The sequence below is a fragment of the Ursus maritimus genome, unplaced genomic scaffold (genome assembly GCF_017311325.1).
Source record: "Ursus maritimus isolate PB19 unplaced genomic scaffold, ASM1731132v1 scaffold_32, whole genome shotgun sequence".
In the NCBI taxonomy this organism is placed as follows: Eukaryota; Metazoa; Chordata; class Mammalia; order Carnivora; family Ursidae; genus Ursus; species Ursus maritimus.
In genome coordinates, this window is record NW_024425786.1 from 25,081,146 (window position 1) to 25,104,127 (window position 22,982).

The following is a 22,982-nucleotide window of genomic DNA, read 5'->3' on the forward strand; positions in this document are numbered from 1 at the left end:
CCTGAGATCAAGACCAAGATCTGAGCCAAGACTAACAGTCAGACACTTAACTGACTGAGCCACCCAGGCGCCCAAGTTGTTATTGGCTTTAAAAAGACTGTCATAACTATAAGATGTTTTATGTAAGCCTCGTGGTAAACACAAGACAAAACCTTTAGTGGATGCGCAAAAGGTAAAGAGAAAGGAATCAAAACATACCACCACAGAGACTCGTCAAATCCCAAAGGAAGAGAGTAAGGAAAGAAGGAACTACAAAGCAGCCAGAAAAACAAGTAAGAAAATGGCAATAGGAGGGGCGCCTGGGTGGCACAGCGGTTAAGCGTCTGCCTTCGGCTCAGGGCGTGATCCTGGCATTATGGGATCGAGCCCCACATCAGACTCCTCTGCTATGAGCCTGCTTCTTCCTCTCCCACTCCCCCTGCTTGTGCTCCCTCTCTCGCTGGCTATCTCTATCTCTGTCGAATAAATAAATAAAATCTTAAAAAAAAAAAAAAAAGAAAATGGCAATAGGAAGTCCGTACTTATCAAAAACTACTTTAAATGTAAATGGACTAAATTCTCCAATCCAAACACAGAGAGTGGCTGAATGTACAAAACAAAACAACAAACAAACAAAAAAACCAGACCCAATGAATATGCTGCCTATGAGAGACTGACTTCAGTTTTAAGGACATAGAGCAGAAGGCAAAGTGAAGGAAAAAGATATTCTATGCAAATGGAGACCAAGAGAGAGCAGGGGAAGCTATGTTTACATCAGACAAAATAGGCTTTAAGCCAAAAACTACAACAAGAGACAAGGAAGGTCATTAGATAACGACAAGCGGTTAATTCATCATGAGGATATAACAGTTCTAAATATTTATCACCCAACATCAGCACACCTAAGTATAAAGCAAATATGAACAGATCTGGGCAGAGAAACAGACAGCAACACAGTAACAGTTGGGACTTCAATACCTTCCTTTCAACCACAGATCAATCATCCAGACAGCAAATCAATAAGGAAACACTGGGCCTAACCTACACAGTAGATCAGATTGATTTATTGGACACTTAGAGAACATTCCACCCAACGGCAGCTGAATACACATTCTTCTCAAGTGCCCGTGGAACATTCTCCAGGACAGATCATATGTTAGGCTACAAAACAATTCTTTTTTTTTTTTTTTAAGGTAAGTCTACCTTTTTTTTTTTTTTGAGAGAGAGAAAGAGAGAGAGAGAAAGAGAGAGAGGAGAGAGACCATGCACACATATACTCTCTTTCAAATAAATAAATAAATAAATAACTCTTTAGCTCAGGCAGAAGGTAGCAAAATAAAACTTGGGATGGCCTCACTATGTACCTCTTTGGACTGCTCTGGTTTCATCTCCTAGAGGCTCAATGCCTCAGAAACTCAGAAGCAGGATCCAGCTCCTGGAAATCCTATTTCTTCCTTCTCTCTTGCTGTCTTCTGCTCAAGCTCAGCGGTCACCCATGACCTCCCACCCTGGAGAGGTTCGCCGAGTGGGCTCACTCACCCAGGCAGATGGGTGGTTTGCCTGTCCAGCTGCCATCGGCTTTGCAGGTGCGGTGCTCGGAGCCACCCTTGAGGGAGAAGCCCTCCTGGCAGGAGTAGAGGAGTGTGTAGCCCATGGAGGGCAAGTCCAGGGCCCCAACGTTGGCATGGGATGGTGTCTCTGGCTGCTTGCAGTGGTGGGCTGGACGAGAGGAAAGACAGTGTTGGACCTGGGGAGATTAGGGTCTTTAGGCGGCCTTTTGACTATTCCCATTCCTACATGGAATATCTCCTTCCTCTCTCCTCTAGGCCCCTTTCATGTCCAGCATCCCCTCCCCAAACCTCCCCTCCAACCTCAGCCTTGATGTCTAGATGTACAGCCAGGATGGACATTATGTGGATCCTGGCTTAGTCCCCCCTGGGCGCCTGCAGCACTCTTCCTGGGGGAAGAGGAGTAGTTATGGTCAAAAGCCTGAAATCTTTCATCCTGAGGGCTGACCTTGTAGCAGTTAGTTTTTGCTGCCACTGGAAAGTTCTTCCTTTTTTGCTAAGGCATAGGAATTGCTTTCAAATATCAGAAATGCTTTTGTGTGGAAATGGCTACCATGAGGCCCCAAGGGATAAGGACTACAAAGAAAGCAGTATTGGTCCCAGGGAGAAGTCACGAGCTCCCTGTCATTCAGAGCATTTGAGCATGTCCCAGGTGCCCAGCTGGGGGAGATACCGTGTTGCCGAGAGGAACTGTCTGGGAATGCAAGTGAAGTCTGCACTTACGGACACAGTCGGGTGGGGTTCCGCTCCAGGTCAGGTTGGGGAGGCAGGTCCTGGTGGTGGAGCCCTGAAGCAGGTAACCTTTCTGGCAACGGAAGAGCACTGTGCTTCCAACCTGTGGGGAGGACAGAAGCTTCCTTCATCTCTTTCTATCCAGCGATGCTTCATACCCTGTCTCTCTTTTTTTTAATATTTTATTTATTTATTCGACAGAGACAAAGACAGCCAGCGAGAGAGGGAACACAAGCAGGGGGAGTGGGAGAGGAAGAAGCAGGCTCATAGCGGAAGAGCCTGATGTGGGGCTCGATCCCACAACGCCAGGATCACGCCCTGAGCCGAAGGCAGATGCTCAACCGCTGTGCCACCCAGGCGCCCCCATACCCTGTCTCTTGACTACTCACTTTCCCATCACCCAGCTCCTACCCACACCCTTGCCTGCACCTGCAACATCCTTCGTCCACTTCTCTGCCTGGTTAAATAGTATTTACCCTTGGAGGCAGCCATTCTGCCTCTTCCACCAGCCCTTACCCAAGCCCCGGAGCCAGAGCAATGCTCTTAGATGTAGCATGCTCTGCTGTGGCGGACAGATGCCTGACTCAGAATCAGAAGACCCTGGTCTGAGGTCCAGCTTCTACATTTGCTCACTGGGTGACAGTCTGCCGGGAACTCGAAGTCTGAGTCTTCCGGCGCCGAGCGTGGGACCGCCAGCCCTGCCACGCCTACAGCGCAGTGTTGTGACACTGAAATGCGGTGATGGATTTGAAAGCATTTTATAAAATGGGAAGCACTGCACAACACACAATCCTGACTTGTGTGTGTCTCTTCTACGAATCTGCACATTCCTTAGGAAGGGAGACTTGTCCTCTTTATAGATCGCTCTGCTGTAGAGCCTGGCACTTGCTTAGTGAGCATCTGTTGGCAGAATTACCGCCCTGCTGCCATCTCTGCCTCTGCTCAGTTGTCCCCCCACCCCTACCCCGTCCACCAGCCTTCACTGTCCCATGCGACACCCCTGCAACCACGGGCTCCATCTCTCCCTCTGCTCTCTGCCCTCTTCCTAAGCTGCAACTCGGATGTTCTGTTTCCCAGCTCAGAACATTCATGTGTCCCTAGTTCCTATGGGACCAAAACTCCAATGCCAAGTGAAACTCTCGGCTTCCACTCCCTTGCTCCAGGCCTGACCGCTTCGTCTGGAATTTCATCCTCTCATTCAGCAGCGGCACCTCTGTCCGTCCAGGTGTGCAGATCAAAACCTTCAAGTCAGTCTTGATTCTTCCCTTTGCTTCAACCCCTCCCTCCAATCCATCAGCGAGTCCTCTTGGTTCTGCCTCCACAGTCCATCCTGACCCCTTCACCTCTCTCCGTGTCACCGTCACTACCACACCCTCCCCTGAGCCACAACAGTGTCCTACTGGTCTGGGGGCCTCTGTCCTAAACACCCATTATTCACTCTCTCTGCAGCATTCAAATGATGGATTAGAGTCCCCTTCAAATGGTTTCCTGTGTCATTGAGAATAAAATCCAAAATGCTTACCATGGCCTCAAGGGCCGTAGGTGACCTGGCCCATTGCTTTCTCTTTTTAAAAATATTATGTGATATTGGATGCATGCAAAAGAATATATGGAAAGTACATGGAAATGAATTATTATAAGAAACTGGACACATTAAGTTGAGCCCAGCACTCCAGGGCTAGAATGCTAACAGCGGAGTTATCACTCTCTGCGTCCTCCTTCCCTGCCCCGTTCCTCGGCTCCCCCTTAGCGGTAACCACTATCTTGAATTTTGTGTTTTTAATTTCCTTGCATTGTTAAAAAATCATACTATCACACATATGCACATACATCTCTAATCATATGCCCTTCCTAGTTTAACCTTCATAGAAGTAGCATGTTTCTACAGATGTTCTAAGATTCGCCCATGTAGTGCAGAGCTGTCCTGCCCTCATTCTCACTGCTGCGACTTTACAATTCTTTTCAGATCTTGGTAACATGTGCAAGGGTATCTTTAGGGTTAGTTTCCAGGAATGGAGCCTTTGGGGTCTAGGATGTGTGAATATTTAACTTTACAAGGCAGTGCCCAGTTGTTTTCAAACCTCGCCTCGCTCTCTGGCTACATGTCCTCCTCTCACACCACTCTAGACTCGCTGGCTCGCCTGCTTTCCCCTCCTCCAACCTGCTAAGTGCTCCCCCCCTTTGGTGCCCCTTTGCACTGGCTGCTCCCTCTGCCAGGGATGCCCACCCAGCTTAGCGCAGGGCTGGCTCTTCTCAACCCGGAGGCCACAGCTCAACTTCCCTCACCACGCTTCCTACAATAGCAGCCCACCCCGTCACAGCCCCCTGGTACTAGATGGTGGGCAGGGCTTATTGCTCTCAGAAGTTATCCTGTTTACTGTCACCAGCCGGGACCTGCTTAGAATGGGCACCTAGCCTGTCTTGTTCCCACTGTATTCCTGGCACCTAGAAAGTTTATGGCGGTAAATATTTGTTACACGAACACAGATTGAGTGAGCAAGTCACATTCCTTGGCTGGGTCTCAACGTGCCAGTTCTCCTGGGCGCATCTCAGGCTCCAGGTAGTTGTGCTGTCGTGACCACACCCACACTTTACTGCTTCCTGTTCTCCGTTCCGAGGGTCCCACCCAAGGCTGTCCAAATTCCTTCCTCGTCCTGAAGCTCTTTCTGAGATGTGTCCATGCAGCCTGCCGCCCGTGGCACCTGCTTGTTCCTGCCGCTTTGAGCCCTGTGTCTACGGGAAGCGCGTAGGTGCCATGCGGACAGAAGGTTGTCTGTCTCACTCATTCCTGTCTTTCCACAACTGACCGCCCTGACCACAGGGGGCTGCTGGGGAGTGTGTGTGTCACTATGTGAGAATCTCTTCTGCCTCAGTTTCTTGGATTGCTGTCAGTGCCTCTGTTTCTGCAGTGTGCTCCCGTGTGGCATGGTTCAAAGACTCAGCACACTTTCTGTCTCCAGCTCCCAAGGTCTTGTTCCCCCCGGGTGCTGTCCCAAGGAAGATCCCTGAGTCCTCTGAGGCTGACAGTGCTGGGAAGGGACTGGGGCAGGAAGGCCTGATACTGGCTGACCTCATTACCTGGTATCCCTGGGAATTGTTCTGTATCCCGAACTGCGGCATGCCCGGGTCTGCACACATGGTCAGTGTCGGGTCTAGATTGCAAAACAGGGAAATAGACCACACGGTCAGTGAAGCTCTCATCGCCTCCACTACACTCTGGCAGGTGTAGGAGGCAAAAACGGAGCCACATCCTGCCTCCCCCACCTGTTAGTATCTCCATCCGAGTCATACCCCTGGGCTGACTATGTGATTCCTGGCAGCACATTCACTGGCCCTTTCAATTTCACACTCTGCTCTAAAAATCTCGGGCCTGCAAGGATGCCCACCAGCTGGGATGCTCTTCCCCAGACCACCTCTCACCTATGCAGCTGGGCTGGGTGCCACTCCATGTCCCATCTGACTGGCAAAATCTTCGAGGAGAGCCCACTAGCACCAGAGGGGGCTGGCAGGAGAAGGAGACGGATGACCTGTAGGAGAAGCCTCGGTCCTCTCTCCTCCCACGGGCTGGGACGCCAGGATCTCCGCAGAACACGGCTGGGAAGACGAAGGGAGAAAGGCAGGTCCGAGTTGCTTTCTAGAGCCCCGTCTGCCACCCCAGGCTGGCTTTCCTCCCAGTGCCACTTGAACTCTGCCAATGGGGGCAGCCCTGAGTCAATGGTCACACCGCCTCACACACCTGCTGTTGTGTGCGTCCTCTCCTTCCCATATTCAACATGCTTGTTATTAATCACCCAAGTAATGAAGCAACGTTATAGGAAGTTAAATTGGGAAAAAGTAAACTACAACTCACTACCCAAAACTTTTTTCCATTTTCATGCTCATTCCCTTCTAGTCTGCTCAGTTGTGTGTAAACTTGTGTGTGGCTACGAACCCAATGTCCCAGTGTTGTAAACCTTGCTTTGTTCACTTACTAGCCTGTAAACATTTTCCACTTTTATGACACCATGATCACTTATTGGCAGCATAATTTTGCCATGAGAGGTTGTACAGTAATTACAGTTCATCACAGCCTTTATATTAGGCATTTTTTATTATTATACCATTAGATGTGGCTCTTCTTTCCCTGGTAATGTTTTCTTATGGAGATTCTCTAGGAGTGGACTCAGTATGTGTAAGCATGTTTGTGGCTCTTGCTGTATACTGCCAAACGTCTTTCCAAAGGGTGTGCATTTATCCTGCAGTGGGTATGAATGTGCCCATTTCACTGAGGTCCTCAGGGAGATTCCCTAATGAATGATCACCGAATTTAAATCCTGTGACAGCAAACAGAATAAACACAGGCCCCTCTTCGGTCCCTTCCACTGCCTTACGTGTTTGCGCACATGGTTTCCTAAAAATGCTTACTTCCTTGGGACATTGCAGAGATAGGCCTGTGTTTTAAAGGGGGCTGACCGCAAATATGATTTTGATGCCTTGAAAATAAGCATAAAGGGATTCTACCTGTATTTTTATTCTTAGAACCAATATACTTTTAAACAGATCTCAAGACCAGAGATGGCGCGTTAGACAGCCGGTGGTGTGCGGTGTGGTGAGAGCAGGCCCACGGGGCCACCAGCACGCTTGGGTCGCGCTGGTCAGAAAGCACACGCGGCTCACACTGACTTCCCACAAACACTCGTGCAGCAGTTCTGCCAGAACAAACCAGCTGCCGTGGGGAGCGGTCGGATGGGGCCCCCACACTCCATGAATGTGCTCTACTTAAAAGAAAGAGCCTCATGCCAATCATGGTTTTGCAGTTCCGCTGACTGAAGCAGTCTAAAATGCAAAATTAAATTTTATGTCTACCCTTTTTTCCTATCTTAAAAGTTCTAGTGGTGATAACACGAGCTGTAAATTTGAGTAAGAATTTTAGAGAAAATTGTCTGGAAAAATGACTGTTTTCAGATTAGACTTTGTCACTAACTCACTAGGTCAGGTCCTTTTTCTGAGCCACATCTTCCCCACCAGCCACCCGAGAAGGGACTTGTGCCCGCCTTCCAGGTTGTCTCCTTGTGAGAATCCGATGTGACCATGTGTGCAAACGTCCCTGGAGGAGGCAGCACAAAGCCTGTGAAATGCAAAATGTTATCTGTTGATGAACTGACATGCTGTGGCTCCCAGCGGATGAGTTCACAGAATAAAATGGAAGCAGGCTAGTATCCAAAAATCTAAGAAGAACTTATCAAACTCAACACCCAAAAAACAAAAAAATCCAGTCAAGAAATAGGCAGAAGACATGAACAGACATTTCTCCAAAGAACAGACACGTGAAGAAATGTTCAACGTCACTTGGCATCAGGGAAATGCAAATCAAAACCACAGTGAGATACCACGTCACAACGGTCAGAATGGCTAAAATTAACAACTCAGGAAACAACAGATGTTGGTAAGGATGCGGAGAAAGGGAAACCCTGCTGGTGGGAATGCAAGCTGGTGCAGCCACTCTGGAAAATAGTACGGAGTTTCCTCAAAAAGTTAAAAATAGAGCTGCCTACAACCCAGCAATTGCACTAACTAGCTATTTCTCCAAAGGACACAAACATAGTGGTCCAAGGGGGCATCTGCACCCCAATGTTTACAGCAGCAATGTTCACAAGAGCCAAACTGTGGAAAGAAACAAATGAACATAAGGGAAGGGAAGGAAAAATAAAATAAGGTGAAAACAGAGGGGGAGGCAAACCATAAGAGACTCTTATTCACAGGAAATAAACTGAGGGCTGCTAGAGGGGAAGGGGATGGGAGAATGGGGTAACTGAGTGATAGACATTAAGGAGGGCACGTGATGTAATGAGCACTGGGTATTATATAAGACTGATGAATCATTAAATTCTATGTATGAAACTAATAAGAAAAAGTCTGAAAAAAAGATGCATTCTAAAAAAAAGAAAGAAAGAAAGGAAAAAAGAAAATGGAAGCAGGACCAGCAGGTTATGCTGGTGGAAGCCTCTATGGGAACTGGGGTGCCTAGACTAACTAATCAGAACTCGGTTAAAGGCTAACTTGATCAGAAGTCACCAAATCTAGGAAGAGGAAGCTCAATGAACAAGAAGTACAGATGGATGACAAAGAAAGAGCAGCTCATGGGGCGCCTGGGTGGCTCAGTTGTCAAGCATCTGCCTTCGGCTCGGAGCCTGATCCCAGGGTCCTGGGATCGAGCCCCACATCAGGTTCCCTGCTCTGCTAGGAGCCTGCTTCTCCCTCTCCCACTCCCCCGCTTGTGCTCCCTCGCTTGCTGTCTCTCTCTCTGTCAAATAAATAAATAAATAAAATCTTTAAAAGAAAAAAAAAGAAAGAGCAGCTCCATCTTGCTGAGAAGAAATGTGATGCCAATTTAAAACAATGATACCTTTTTAAGCTTCTTGGGCTGGTAAATATTAAAAGATATTGGCAAAATCCATCGTTAATGAGGAAGTGAGTCAAGAAATAGTCTCAGAAACTGCTGGTGGGAGTGTGAGTTGGGACTCTTTCTAGAAGAGTTTGGCACCATGGGTCAAGATGTATAGCGTGCATGCCCGTCGGCTCAGCATTTTGTCTCTCCTAGGACTTTAACGTAAGAGTAAAGAAATGTTATCCTCAAGAACATTTATTGCAGGACTGCTTCTAACGTGATTAAACTGGAGAAACCTAAATTCATCACCAGTAGGAGAAGATTAAACAGGTTGTGGTAGCTACCGTAAGGAAGTCTTTTAAGCTATTAAAAATGATGATGTGTAGATCAGTATGGATTGATGGAGAAAGGTGGTGATGGCCTATCAGTGAAGACAAGTCACAGACTAGTCTGCACACCATGATTTAATACCACTTGCAGAAAATCATTCACCTCTATGTCCAAAGCATTCTGGTCGGCGTGGAAGCACGGTTAAGAGCTTAACCCTGGTTATCTTCGGGAAGCCAGAGTTCAGATGACCATTATGTTCTTCTTTGTATTTTCAGAGACATTTACATTTTTTTAATGATGACCATAATTCATTGTTCAAAAGCAATTTAGCTATTTCTCAAGAAGAAAAGCAGGGTTTCTGAGTCCAGACACAACCCTGAGACTTGCTACCTTCCTAATGTTTCCCCAGAGGTGGGCAAAGGCCTGAGGGGCTGACCGTGCACCAAAGGCTGCCTTTCCTGCGTCCACGTTTGAGCTGCTGGTCCCAGTTCCTGCTGAAATTTTCCAAATTGAAGCAAATTTTCAGAGGTACCCAAACAATACGTTGGGTTGAATCATGAATACGTTGATAGCTTTCTACAGAATTAGATAAATGCCTAGAAAGAAAAAATATAGGTCTACTATTTGTGCAAAGCACGGGCACTGAGAAAATCTTCCAGAGTACAAGTATGACAAGAATAAGTGAGGAAGTGAGCTCTGGGATGGACTTGGACTCTTGGGGACACAATTAGGCCAGGTGGATAAGAAATAAACTCTTTCACCAAAAAATCATGTGCGCCCCAGGAATCTTTTCTCTGTAGGCTGTTTTCCATTAAGTCAGGCACATTTTCAGCACGGGCCCCTTCCAGATCTTTGGGAACTGTCCCACCCAGTGAACAACCTTTCATGTTAAGAAACACCTCCCTTATCTCTGGCTTAATTTCTTTCCAGTGTGACTCCACCTGGTGTCCAGGGCTCAGTGGGATATTCTCATTATTTTCCTTTAAACTCCCTTTAAGAGTGTCTTTGGTAAAGCCCCTCCCTGATTATGGGGGAGGGTATTACCTATTTTAGGCCTTCCAGTAGCAGAGCTCTGAGGAGGGAAGGGGAAGGAGCCAGCAGATAGGATGCACAAAGGCCCTGTTCATAAGCAAACTTACGGAAACACTGAGGCAACTCTCCAGTCCAGGATCCATTCCCCTCACAGGTGAGCACCGCAGGCAGGGACAACTGGTACCCCTCCAGGCAGGCATACGTCACGCTTGAGCCCCACATGAAGTCGGATCCCAGCACTTTCCCATTGGGGATTAGCTGAGGTGGCTTGCATATGATAGCTGGGGGAGGGGGAGACCAAAGCACGCTGAGTTCGGGTACCATCCTAGGACACGAGGCCCCACTCCGAGCACTGATGTCCCTGGCGACCCTGCACCTGCTGGGGGTCTGGGCTAAGCAGGGAGAATCGGGAATGCCCCCTCTTAGTTTGGGAGCTGGGTCCTTTTGCATTTTATGATGCCCTCAAGTGAGACAACCCACTCCTCTGTCTGCACAGGCTTTCCCTTGATGCTCAAAGCCCAGGCCTTGCCTTACCTCCCTCCTTGCAGATGTTCAGGGCGCAGTCCTCACCTCACACCCTCCATGACAAGATGCTATTGGGCTCTGCCTCATCACCTCCCTCCCTGCTACCTGTTCAAGGCCCACGTCTCACTTTTGTATCTTCTTTGGCCCTGTGTCCACAAGTGCAGTCCTTAGACACACCTTTGCACACTGGCTTGGTACCATTCCATGTCCGGTCCTTGGTGCAGCTCAGCACAGACACCCTATGTGACTCCATCATGTAGCCAGGGACGCACTGAAACGTCACCGTTTTGTTGTACCTGAAGTCATTGCCCAGCCGAAGGCCATTGGCTGGAATCCCAGGGTCGCCACAGTTTATGACTAGGAAAAGGGAGATAAAGCATTGTTCACTCTTGGTACAGACCTCATTTCTCCCCAGCATTCCAGTGCCTTCTCTAGCATTCCCTGCATATGTCCAGGAGGGAAGAGACTCCAGGTTGGGCACTGCCCTTCCTAAAGTCCCTCTGGCCAAGTCTCTCTGCAAAGGCCCTCCCACATCCCCACTGTCTTGGCCCCCACCCTCCTTATGCCCTCCAGCAACCTGGGTTATGAAGACCATCCTTATTCAAAGCCCACTCCTCTCGGAGGAAGTATCCAGAGGGCTTAGTTCCTAAACGAGGCTGGGACTCCGAGAGGGAAGTTTTCAGACTGAAGACCCTGTGCTATGGGACCTCATAAGACAATTTGTCCACCGAGGGGCGCATGCTACTACCTGCTGTTCTGCCGAGGAGGCCTCTGCAGGGCCAGCGGCTTAGAAGCAGGGTCTTGTAACCCTGCAATGGTCCTACCCTTGTTAGGGTATCGAGGGGGGAGGGGTGTGGTGAGCTCTGGCCTTGGAACAGAAGTGAACTTGACGTGGGATTTAGATGGAGCCCTGATGTCACAGGCGAGGGCTTGGAAAGGGACCGTGTTGTTAGATTCCTTTATCTTATCATTTCCCTCCACCTGAGACTCACAGTGACTTACTTCCCAAGGAAAAAGGCCTCGGGCTGCCCCTGAGAGAAACAGGAAAGGGGAGCAGTGGGGCTATACGAGGCTTGGGGGCCAGGCTGAGGGTGGGTGGGGGATGGGTCCAAGGCTGAGAGGAACCCACAAAGATGGTGGATGGCAGCAGCTTTAAAGAGGGAGAATCAGGCTGAGCAGGGGGAGTTTGCCGTAAAAGAGAACAAGAAAGCCCAGAGAACTGGTGAGAGCCTGAGGAATAGCAAATATATATATTCCCAACCTCTCTGAGCCTCAATCATCTCATATGTCAAGTGGGCTGTGGTGGGAATCCAATGACATAAATGCCAATCAAATCAAACACTTAGCTTAGTGGTGGTCACACAGTATGTGCTCAATAAACAGACCCTGTCACTCGGGGCCGAGTCCCCCCAGGGCGGCCAGCCTTCCCGGTCTCCCACAGACAGCCTTCTTTGGCGTGGAGGAGCCCGATCACCTTGGCCACACTTGGCACAGAGCCCAGAGGGCCTGGGCTCTCACCTATGCACTCCGGGTCACTGCCTGTCCAGGTGCCGTTGACCGAGCAGTGTCGGCTGAGCAGGCCCGTGGCGTAGTAGCCTTCTCGGCACTCGTAGACGATGGAGCTGGAGAAGCCCAGGCCGTCACTGAACGTGACTCGGGCGTTGCTTGGAGTCCCGGGGTTCCCACAAGAGATCACTAGGAAGCCAGAGGAGCACATTATTCACCAGAACAAGAGTGGGCATCAGCCGGGGGGCTGAGAACAGCCCAGAGGGCAAACTGCGGCCTACGTCAGGACCCTATGGATTGAAATACCTCTCAGGCTGCTTTCTCGTCTGGGCATCTCACCTTCAGAGGGAAGGAGAGATCTGATTTGTGTTTCTTTTGACACCTTGGATACTTGTTTAACAGACTCTTCCCTTAAACTAAACTCCAAGAGGGCGAGGTGCCTCCGTCTCGGCACTGTTGCGTCCCCAGTACCTACCACAGTAATTGGCACATAGTTGTTGAAGCTGTATGGGAAATAAGTGAATAAACGGGGCTAAACTTAGTTGCTTCTGGTTTCTTCTCCTCTTAGGTGAGGGTGGGGAATACGTTCATCTCTGGATTACTAATGAGCATGAATGAGGACTATCTGTTGACCACCATCCTTCAGGCCAAGGGTTCCAAAGGGGCCGTGGATTTTGTCTGCGAGCGTGAGGGCAGGTGCTTGGGAGCAGGAAAATGGGGGAAGAGCAGCCAGGGTGGCCAAAGGGGAAAAGCAGAATGGTCACATACATTACCTCCACACTCAGGCTGCGTGCCGCTCCACGAGCCGTTGGCTTGACAGGTCCGCTCAGACGATCCCCGGAGCGTGTGGCCAGCTTCACAGCTGAAGCGCATCAGGCTGCCTGGGGCAAAGCTATCCCCCAAACGGATGCCGTGTGCTGGGGTCCCCGGGTCACCACAGATTCCCATGCTGGCTCCTATGGACCAGAACCAAACAAACCCTGTTGTTTCAGCATGGAACAGCTGGCAGTCGGGAACTCAGAGAGATATTGGGCCATTGCTAAGGGGAGACATTGGGTCCCAGGAATAAGGGGGGTGGAAACTGACTGTGTGTCTTGCCCCAGTTAGTTGGACTTCACTACCTGCCTTACTACCTAGAGGTCAGAGAATACAAAGGTCGGAGGTCATGGTTGAGTCTCTGGGGACTGCACAGCAAGGGAAGAAAGCAGAGGGAAGGCTCTGTGGTGGAGATCAGGCCTTTGCTCCCTGGCCAGTGCCAATGTGGGATGTCAGTGGTCTAAGCTGGCCACATCTCCTTCTTCCTTTTACCTCTTCTCCACAATATCTGCTATTCCTTGCCCTCTCTGTCCCGGTTCCAGCATCTTAACTCACAAGCCCAGCATTCTCTTGCCCTGACTATTGTGAGAGTCTCCTAATGTCCCTACCTCCTAAACCCTCCCTGTAACCCATCTTCTACTTTATCCTCAAACCTTGACAATGAACAACCACCAGCCATCTGATCTTGTTTCTTTCCTACTGAAACATCTCCACTGGCTTCCCGTAGCCTATGGGTTAAAGTCTAAACTCCTTAGTGTACTTTTGTCTTCTCAACAGCTTGAATCTGGATCCTGGGCCTTTAACTGAGGATTCCCTATTCACCAGTATGTAAGACAGGTGAATTCTAGGTGAAATGTTTTGGATTCTCTCATTCCATTCTTTCTTTGCCCCTTGCCTCCTGCTACATTTCTGCAGTCATCTGTGTCCTGATATCGTACAGATCCACCCAAGAGGTGGAGGAGGGTAGAAAATAGGAGACAAAACCAAAAGGTCTAGGCTTGTGGGAGCTAGCACCCCTCATAATACAGAGATGTAAAGGAGACATCATAAGATCAGTCTAGGCCATGGGAAGCATGAAGAAGGAAGAGGAAAATGAAGGAATAAATGCCAACTTCACGAGAAGATAGGGTGCCATCTGATGTGGCACTATCTCCTTAGGAACCCACACGTGTGGGCATCGAATGATAATGTCTGAGTAAGCACATTTAGTTCGTTGGTGCAATTAAATGTGTAAGTCATGTATACCCCACTGTTTACTATTTCTGTCTCTTCTTCTTGATCATGGAATGATTTCCTTTTCTCATTTAGTCTCAGACTGTGAGAATACTATAGGATCCTGTGTTGCTCTCCACCAAGGAAGGCGGATTCATTCAACCTTCAACTCAAACATTTGGAAAAAGAGGGCCCATCAGACTTGGCCGGATTTTCTTCTCTCTTGGAGTTTTCCAGGGTGTAGCTGATGCAACAGGCTGCACTGGGTCCCCCTGAAGGAGCTCTGATGGTGAGTACACAAACTCCCACACAGGCTAGAGGACCTCTGCTGGAGCTGCACTACTGAACAACAGGCCTGAGGGTGGAGGTCGCCAGTCCTGGGAGCTTATTCTGACAGACTGGTCCTCGCTGTAGTGTTTGGGGCTCTTTTTTGGTGATAAAAGCAAGTCTGAGACAGAATATTGAACCACGGGGGCACATGGTAACTGTTGGCCCTCTACTGAGCTGTATCAGCAAATGGTGACATTGCAGAGGTGGACAATGAACAACCTGAAGCATGTCTCAAATGCTAGAAATCTCTGCATGTTCTGATGGCCCACGCACTTAGACCCTGTCACGCATCATCTATGTGCATGGCCATACAGAAGGAGGCTCAGAAATGTGAGCCTGGATTTCTGAGTGCATATTTCTTAGGACTGGCAGGCGATGGTGTTACAAACGATGATATCTGTAAGTTTCAGGAAGGAGGAATTATATTCTACTCATAAGAGCACATCTAGTGTTACTTCCTAATCACTTATTCTTCACCTCTCTCAGTTTCGCATCTAAAGCATTTAAGATTCATTCATTCCTCAGCCTTAGCATTAATATAATCCCTTCTAATCCTGTCCTCAGAGGTCACCAGCAAAACTCTGCCCATGATTCTGGTCGCCGAGTGTCTGTCATCCTTGATGGATACATGGGAGAAGTGACTGCAAACTATTCTTCAGAATATTCAACACCAGGTATAAAATGGCTGAATGCAACGTATCCCATAATGAGTGGGGTCCTTGTCCTCTGAAGGTTCCTTTCTTGCTTTTCACTTTTTCATGCTTCCAGAGACTCAGCTTCTTTCTAGCCTCCCTTAACCTTTGCTGTGACCAAAGAAGAGTCCTTTTTTTCAAATGTAGGACTGGTATTTAGGAAGTCACAAAATTATGAAATCTCAGGGTTGTAAGGGTTTTGGAGGTTTTCTAGCTTAAGTTTTCTATCCCAGACAAGAATTGTTTCTGGGGTAGGTCATTTTTCAAGTAGGTTTTTTCCCCCAGCATCTTCTAACACAATTCCAGAGAAGGGAAATTACGCTGTGGGAGAAAAGATTTTGGATTCCATGCCTTGGGCCAGGAGAATGGCTGTGTGGTTGGGGTATACATGTTAACAGGCAGGAGACACTCAAGGCTTTCTTTCTGGCTTCTTTTTCCTGTACTCTGCACTGCCCTTTCCCATGCAGAACAAAGATCCCCAAGGTAGAAGAAATAGGCTTTAAGAACACCACTGGCCCAATGTCCTAGAGAAGTGTCTAGAGGGAGAAACTATGTAAAGGGACAATTCACAGAAGACATCGGGCAAATGCGTGCTTATGCAGGTATTTGGATGGGAAATGCATGTCATTCCTCTTTGGAATGCCTTTTCCTCCTGGAACTTGCTCTGTGGATAAGTCAGGAGGCTTCCATATACAGGACTCTGTCTTCTCCATGCCATCCTCCCCAAGTCACTTCCATCAGAAGTCCAAACAGAATGAAGTCAGGGGCCTGGCTAATAGGCTTTCTTCTAGTCTAGGCTGAAGGAGTCTCCATGGCTAATACATAGTCCCACCCAGTTCATGAAGGGAGTGATTAATGAGATTAATAAAGGTGAGGGGCCAAGTCCTGGGTGGTGATATAGAGTGATGTGTCTGAGATTGTCCTGGGCAGCCAGCAGTCCTTTGAAATAGTGGCCAGTATTTGAGCAATTTCTTCTTTCTGGGGAGACCTAACCAATATCTGGTTCAATATTCTGGCAGTGCCCTAAATTTTGGGAGACAGATTCTCTGGGAACTCAGACTGCAAGAAGAGCTACATGTCTTGTGGGTGAGGTCCCAAATCAAGGAGAAGCCGTGTATAATAGGAGGAGGTTGGGATTCTTACCTCTAGAGGGGGCCTGGCATGGGAAGGGATAGGGGTTAATATCAATGCCAAGGTGGGCTTGCTGAGAAACATAAAGCTACACGAGCAGTTGCCTTCTTGGGGTTGACACACCTTATGGGATCCCTTCTGGGGCCAGGCACACTCATCTCAAAGGAGACCAAGTTCAGGGGTACTAATTTTTGGGTTAGTGATTTCTGTCATTGGTGGGACAATTCAATTTCAGATATTTTGTTTTGTTAAGACATTATGAACTTCTGGTTTGGATAATATGGACATAAGAGCTTTGGCAGTTCCTTAAATTTGCTTTTTGGATAGCATCTGTTAGTGTCCTCATAGAGATTAATAGTAAAACAAATTTATTAATAGGAGAAAGCTGGGACTGGTGTATAAGGGCAGTAGGGGAGACCTGTATCCCACTAGGCAGCCGAGACATAAGACAAGTTGGGGAGGCAGTGATAAGAAAGAAAGGGAAGCAGGCTGGGACCTTGGAGTCCCAAACAGGGAAGGAAAGACCACAGGGGTGGGTTTGGACCTGGGCCCAACAAGGGGGAGGCTTGGACTCTTCCCAGAAAGTTATGGAAACAAGTGTCTGGACAGGACTCTGGCCACAGGGGCACCTCACAAACTTGCATTCTCCCTAGTTTTGTAATCTCTGTGTTGTATGGGCTTGGCCAGAGCAGACCAAGGGAAGGAAGCTGGGCCCAGACCACCAAAGGCTGAAATCTGACTGGGGCCTCTGATAGCTGTGCTCTCTGCCTATGAGATGGGGGTCAAAAAGGTTGGCTTCCCTCCTCCCCATCTGTCACACTCACACCTTGGGAGCTTGTTCATCTCCCCCCAGTCAAAGGTTCCATTGGATCCTGCTCCCTCATGCCAGGCTCCATACCTGAGCAGTGGGGGAGTGAGCCAGTCCAGTGTCCATCCAGCCCACACATACGGGTGGCATTGCCGACCAGAGTCCTCTTGCCGATGCAACTGTAACGCACGACCGCTCCCACGGTAAAGCTGTCTCCGGACATCTGGGCATGAGGTGGAGAGCCTGGATGGCCACAGGACACCACTGTGGGGAAGAGCAAACATATCAGCAACTCCACAAAGGGATGGATCGTCATCACAGGAAACATGCTAGGCTTTCTGTAGTGACAGGCTGAGAAGAGGAGAAAGCCTGCGTGATCTATTGAAGTTTGCTTCCTGCTGGCACGCCTACCTGGCATCAGCAGACAATGCCTACCCACCTTGCCTTACATTTTCCGTATCTGTGAAATGCAGAGTAACACCTGTTGTTTTAAGAGTTAAGTGAGATAGGAAGTGGGAACCCGCTCAGCATGCAGAAGGTATGCAGTAATATGTTTCCTTTCTTCTTTGCCTCTTGTGTTCACCTCTCCCTATTTCCTCACTGTCGTAGGACATAGCCAAGGTGTCTCTGGCAGGAAGGTGGTACACGTAGCAAATATAAGACAGAATAGACAACCTGTCATCCTAGGACAGTCTGCACCGGCTACAGGTTCCCATTAAGGACCAATTCTAGTCTTTCCCCAACCGCATCTTACCGATGCCCACATCAATTGTCCCCAACTTGTCCCCTTCAGTCTGCAAGCTCCCTCTCCTAAAATACCAAATTGTAACTGAACACCAGTGGTAAGATTACGATGCCAGGTTATCTGAAGAAAAGGAAAGCCCTAGCTTGAGAAGATATATGCGCCCCATGTTCTCTGCAGCATTATACACAGTAGCCAAACAGCCAATAGCTTAGATGGAAGCTATCTAAGTGTCCACTGGCAAGTGAATGGATAAAGAAGATGTGGTGTATGTATACAACGGAATAGTATTCAGTCATAAAAGAATGACACCTTGCCATTGGTGGCAATATGAATGGACCCCAAGGGCATTATGCTAAGTGAAGTAAGTCATTCGGAGAAAGACAAATACCGTATGATCTCACTTATATGTGGAATCTAAAAAGAAACCCCAAACAATGGAGCTTTTAGATACAGAAAATAGACCGATGGTTGCCAGAGGCAGGGGATAGGATGTGGGCCAAATGGGTGAAGGGGCTCAAAAGGAACAAACATTAATAATGTTTGTCACAGGACAACTGTATTGCTGTATTGCATATTTGAGAGTTGCTGAGAGACTAGATCTTGAAAGTTCTCACTGCAAGAAACAAAAGTCTAAAGCTGTGTATGGTGATGGATGTTAATTAGACTTACTGTGGTGATCATTTCACAATGTATACAAATATCAAACCGTTACGTTGTACGCCTAAAACTAATATTATGTTGTATGTCCATTATATCTCAATTAAAAAAGAAGGATGAGAATACCAGAACTGAGATGTACAGGATAGGGCAGGGCAATGCTCAACATCACTGGGTTCGCTTCCCGTTGTTTTTGCCACAGTCGATCCTGGGTTCTTTCATTTACTCAGTGTGTATTTATTGAGTGCCTATTATGTGTTAGGCACTGTTCTATGTTTGGGAGAATTTCTATGCTCTTACGGAAATTATATTCTAGTGCAGAAGACAGACTATACATAAAAAAAAACAGGGAACTCTAGGGGGTGTTATGAAGAAAAATAAAGCTCCATCAGGAAAAAGGCATTCAGGGGTGGGCTGTGGGTGCTATTTCTGAGTAGGGTGGTTACGGAAGATCTCTCTAAGGAGGTGTCATTTGAACAGTGGTTTGAATGATCTAAAGAGGCCAGTCGTGTAAGATCTACAGGAAGAGCATTCTGTGAGCTTGGTGTGTTTGAGGAACAGCAAGACAGCCAAGGCTGCTGGAATGAACTGAGCAAGGAAAGCAGAGAGGAGGACGTGGATGAACAGGCTGCTGGAGCCAGATCATGGTATACAATTAGGATTTTATTATGAGAGTGATGGGACACCACTGGAGTGATGTGATTTGATTTATACTTTAACAAGATCATTCTGGCTATAGTGTAGAGAACATTTCAGAGTGTGGCGAGAAAGAGGGGGCTGTGACAGTAGTTCAAGATGAGATAATAATGATTTGGATGGACTAAACCTTGGGCTATGGTAGAGATCCCTGTAGTCATTGCTTGTACCCAAAAAGGGTATAGCATGGATGATGACCCAGACTGGTGACCAAAGGGATACAATGTGAGTTGGGCCAATGCTGTCCCTGATGATGGAATCTTGGCCAGGCACAGGGATGGCATGACTAGGTCTTGGCTATCTCCATTTCTCGCTGTGGTTTTAATGTGTCAGGTCATGTTCTAAGTGTCTATGGTATATTATCTGCAGAGACTACTGCTAACAATTCCTCCCATCAAGGCATGGAGCCTATTTTGCCTCCCCTTGAATCTGGGCTGGCCTTGTGACTTGCTTTGACCACTGGAATGTGGTGGAAATGACGTTGGGTGGGTTGTGGATTAAGAGGCCAACCAAGCAGCTTCTGCCCTCATTTTCTTGTAGTGTAATTGCCACCACGTGAGGAAGTCTGTCTTAGACTACTGAATGATAAGAGATTACATGGGGTCAGGGGCCATGTGCCATGATGCCCTAGGCAACAGCTGGGACCAAGTTCCCTGACATGTGAGTGAGGCCATCTTGGATCTAGATCTAGATATAAAATATAGATATAAAACATATATCTATACCTATACCTATATCTGTATCTGTATAATCTCCTATTGGCTTTGTTCCTGTTTCTTTGGAGAGCTCAGACTAATATACCTGCTAAGCCTTGAATTCTAGACTTATATCATTGCAAGGAAATGCAAACAGTTGCTATTTTAAGGCACTAAGTTTTGAGATATTTGTTACACAACAACGGATAACTGACTGGCTTCCCCCAGAGTGACTGATCCAAGAGAGCAAGGTGAGGTGGAAATGTCTTTCATGACCTAACTTTGTAAGTCACACACCACCACCGGGCACAGACCAACCCTGGCACAATACAGGAGGATACTACATAAATGCATGAATACCAGGAGGTGGGGTCATTGGAACCATCTTCAAGGCTGGCTGTCCTATCACTGTGTGAATATACCACATTTTTTTATCCACTTCCTGTTGAGGGACTTTTGGGTTGTTTCCTGTTTTGGGCTTTTATGAATAACATTGATAAGAACATTTTTGTTCATGTTTATTGATGTACACAGGTACACATATATGTTCTACTGATTTCTTTCTTTTTTTTATAATAATATTTTTTTATTGTATGATGTTAGTCACCATACAGTACATCCCTGGTTTTTGATGTAAAGTTCGATGATTCATTAGTTGCGTATAACACCCAGTGCACCATGCAATACGTGCCCTCCTTACTACCCATCACCAGCCTATCCCAATCCCCCACCCTCCCTCCACTCTGAAGCCCTCAGTTTGTTTCTCAGAGTCCATAGGCTCTCATGCTTCATTCCCCCTTCTGATTACCCCCCTTTCTTTATCCCTTTCTTCTCCTACCGATCATCCTAGTTCTTATGTTCCATAGATGAGAGAAACCATATGATAATTGTCTTTCTCTGCTTGACTTACTTCACTTAGCATTATCTCCTCCAGTGCCGTCCATATTGCAGCAAATGTTGAGAAATCATTCTTTTTGATGGCTGAGTAATATTCCATTGTATATATGGACCACATCTTCTTAATCCAGTCATCTGTTGAAGGGCATCTCGGTTCCTTCCACGATTTAGCTATTGTGGACAATGCCGCTATGAACACTGGGGTGCATATGGCCCTTCTCTTCACTACGTCTGTATCTTTGGGGTAAACACCCAGTAGTGCAATGGCTGGATTATAGGGTAGCTCAATTTTTAACTTTTTAAGTTCTACTGATTTCTGTGATTATAGTTGGCTGGTCGTTCTTTCGATGTTCTTATGTGGCTTTAAAATTTTTCTTTGGCTAATTTGACATAGAAAATGCAACAGTGTTGCATTATGGTATTGTCTAATAGTCTCCAAAAATGTACAGGCAATGCCTGAAATTACTTATTTGTCACTGGTTTTATCTAGGCCACGTGGGTATCTGTAAAATTAGCAACCAGAGTATACTCTATTGTTTTATTCTTTTCCTGTGGTTTGTCCTTTTAAAGGATGAAAAAGTCAACAATAAAAACGTTTGTGACAAAAGATGAAAAGATAAAAGATAAAATGGTCAATACCATTTGGCGGCTATAGGTAAGGAACAACAAGAAAAGGATGTAAGATAATAATAAAGAGGAACAACTTACATTCAGTGTGTATTTGCATAAAAATCAGAGAGGTGAAGAACACAGAGAAGGTGAATAATTGCTACTTCATTTCTCAATTTGTCAATATAAAAACATTTAAAAAGTGTTTTAGTGTTCATGCCCACGTCCAAATGGGATTTCCAGATCCTGCAGTGGCTGTTTAGTTTCTAACTGCAAATAATGGCACATATTGTGATGTGCACTGGGTGTTATACGTAACAAATGAATCATTGAACACTACATAAAAAACTAATGATGTACTATACAGTGGTTAACTGAACATAATAAAAAAAATTCCCTTTAACTGCAAATAAGTTCAAATGTGTACATAAAAATAGGCAAGATAGATATTCAGCACTGTTAATAATAGCAGACTTTCTTGCCTTATACAGAATACATATATAACAGGGGATTGAGGAAAAAGTATAAAATTGTAATTAAGCAAAAAACAATAATAAAAATCAGAATTAATGGTTGGGTATGGGTTATGCTGAGTCCCACAGCAAAAGGAAAAGGACTTCATGCTGGTTCCTAGACCCCAAGTATGAGGGTTGTACTAATGGCTGGCCAGCCTCCAAGGCTTCCACTGTTTCCTAAAGCACATTATCAGGGAAATAGCATATGATATAGACCTGGGTCATGCATTTTCCTTGTTCCTTGCACATCCATGTCAATTAAAACAGTTTGCCTTCACCTGGAAGGAACAGCTGATTTTCATTGATTGAGTTGATCAGGGGATATGTAAAGTACCCCACAATTTTCCATCAACCTATTCACAGGTACTTTGGTCTTCCAGAAGTAAAAGTTCAGTTACCCTACTAAAATAATGCCATGATAATCATGAAATATCAGTGAAAATGGTTTTACTGAAAGTCACTTGGGATCTTATAGGCAGTGAAAATTCCTCAGGGTCTTGTGTTTTTGAAATATTCTCACCAAATCTAGGGGGAAAACTTCTTTACTTTCCCCTCAACAACAAGTGAATAGTCTAATTGGGTTCTGGTATTAGTATATCATCTCTCTGGAAATCTTGCTGAAGCTCATACTCAGAGTGAGTAATAAGCATTGCTGTCCTGAGGAAACCGCTCTAAAAAGAAGAGCAGATCTGCCTCTTGGTTTTGGTTTCTATTTGGTTTCTACGTCCCTAATAATGATAGAAGGTAGTGGTCTCAGTAATTAGTGAAGGCAGAGTTTAGCACCTTGTAAATTCCAATGAGAAAGAGAAGTTACAATTGGTTTTCTGGAGTAAAAAACATCAGCAACTATTGAGCATTAGTCATTTTTTTTGGAGAGATAATGGCTGGCCTGTTTCTAGGCTTTGGCGTCTACAAGACTGAGAGCCTGATTCATGGTTCCTGCAGGTTAAGATCAGTCCAATAAGAGATCACAACAGAAACATAATAAAACACATGAGACATAAGTCACCATAAGTGAGAATCATCAGAAACAACAATAGCAGAATTAGAGTCATAAAGATGATATTGTAATGATCAGATATGGAAGGCATTATAAGTATATTTTATGTGAAAGACATAAAAAGAACATGTTTATAGAGG

The 22,982-nt window shown here is 46.6% G+C and overlaps 1 protein-coding gene across 1 annotated transcript in view; it reads right to left on the reverse strand.

Moving 5' to 3' along the window:
* CSMD2 (CUB and Sushi multiple domains 2) overlaps positions 1–22,982 on the reverse strand; it is a 567,391-nt gene that overhangs the window by 11,354 nt on the left and 533,055 nt on the right. Inside the window, exons 56-64 of the mRNA XM_040619227.1 lie at positions 17,119–17,292; positions 12,813–12,995; positions 12,052–12,228; positions 10,711–10,890; positions 10,116–10,289; positions 5,700–5,873; positions 5,358–5,431; positions 2,271–2,382; positions 1,519–1,698 (exon numbers count right to left, since the gene is read on the reverse strand). Of these exons, the coding sequence (XP_040475161.1) occupies positions 1,519–1,698; positions 2,271–2,382; positions 5,358–5,431; positions 5,700–5,873; positions 10,116–10,289; positions 10,711–10,890; positions 12,052–12,228; positions 12,813–12,995; positions 17,119–17,292 (1,428 nt within the window). The remainder of the gene's footprint in view (positions 1–1,518; positions 1,699–2,270; positions 2,383–5,357; positions 5,432–5,699; positions 5,874–10,115; positions 10,290–10,710; positions 10,891–12,051; positions 12,229–12,812; positions 12,996–17,118; positions 17,293–22,982) is intronic.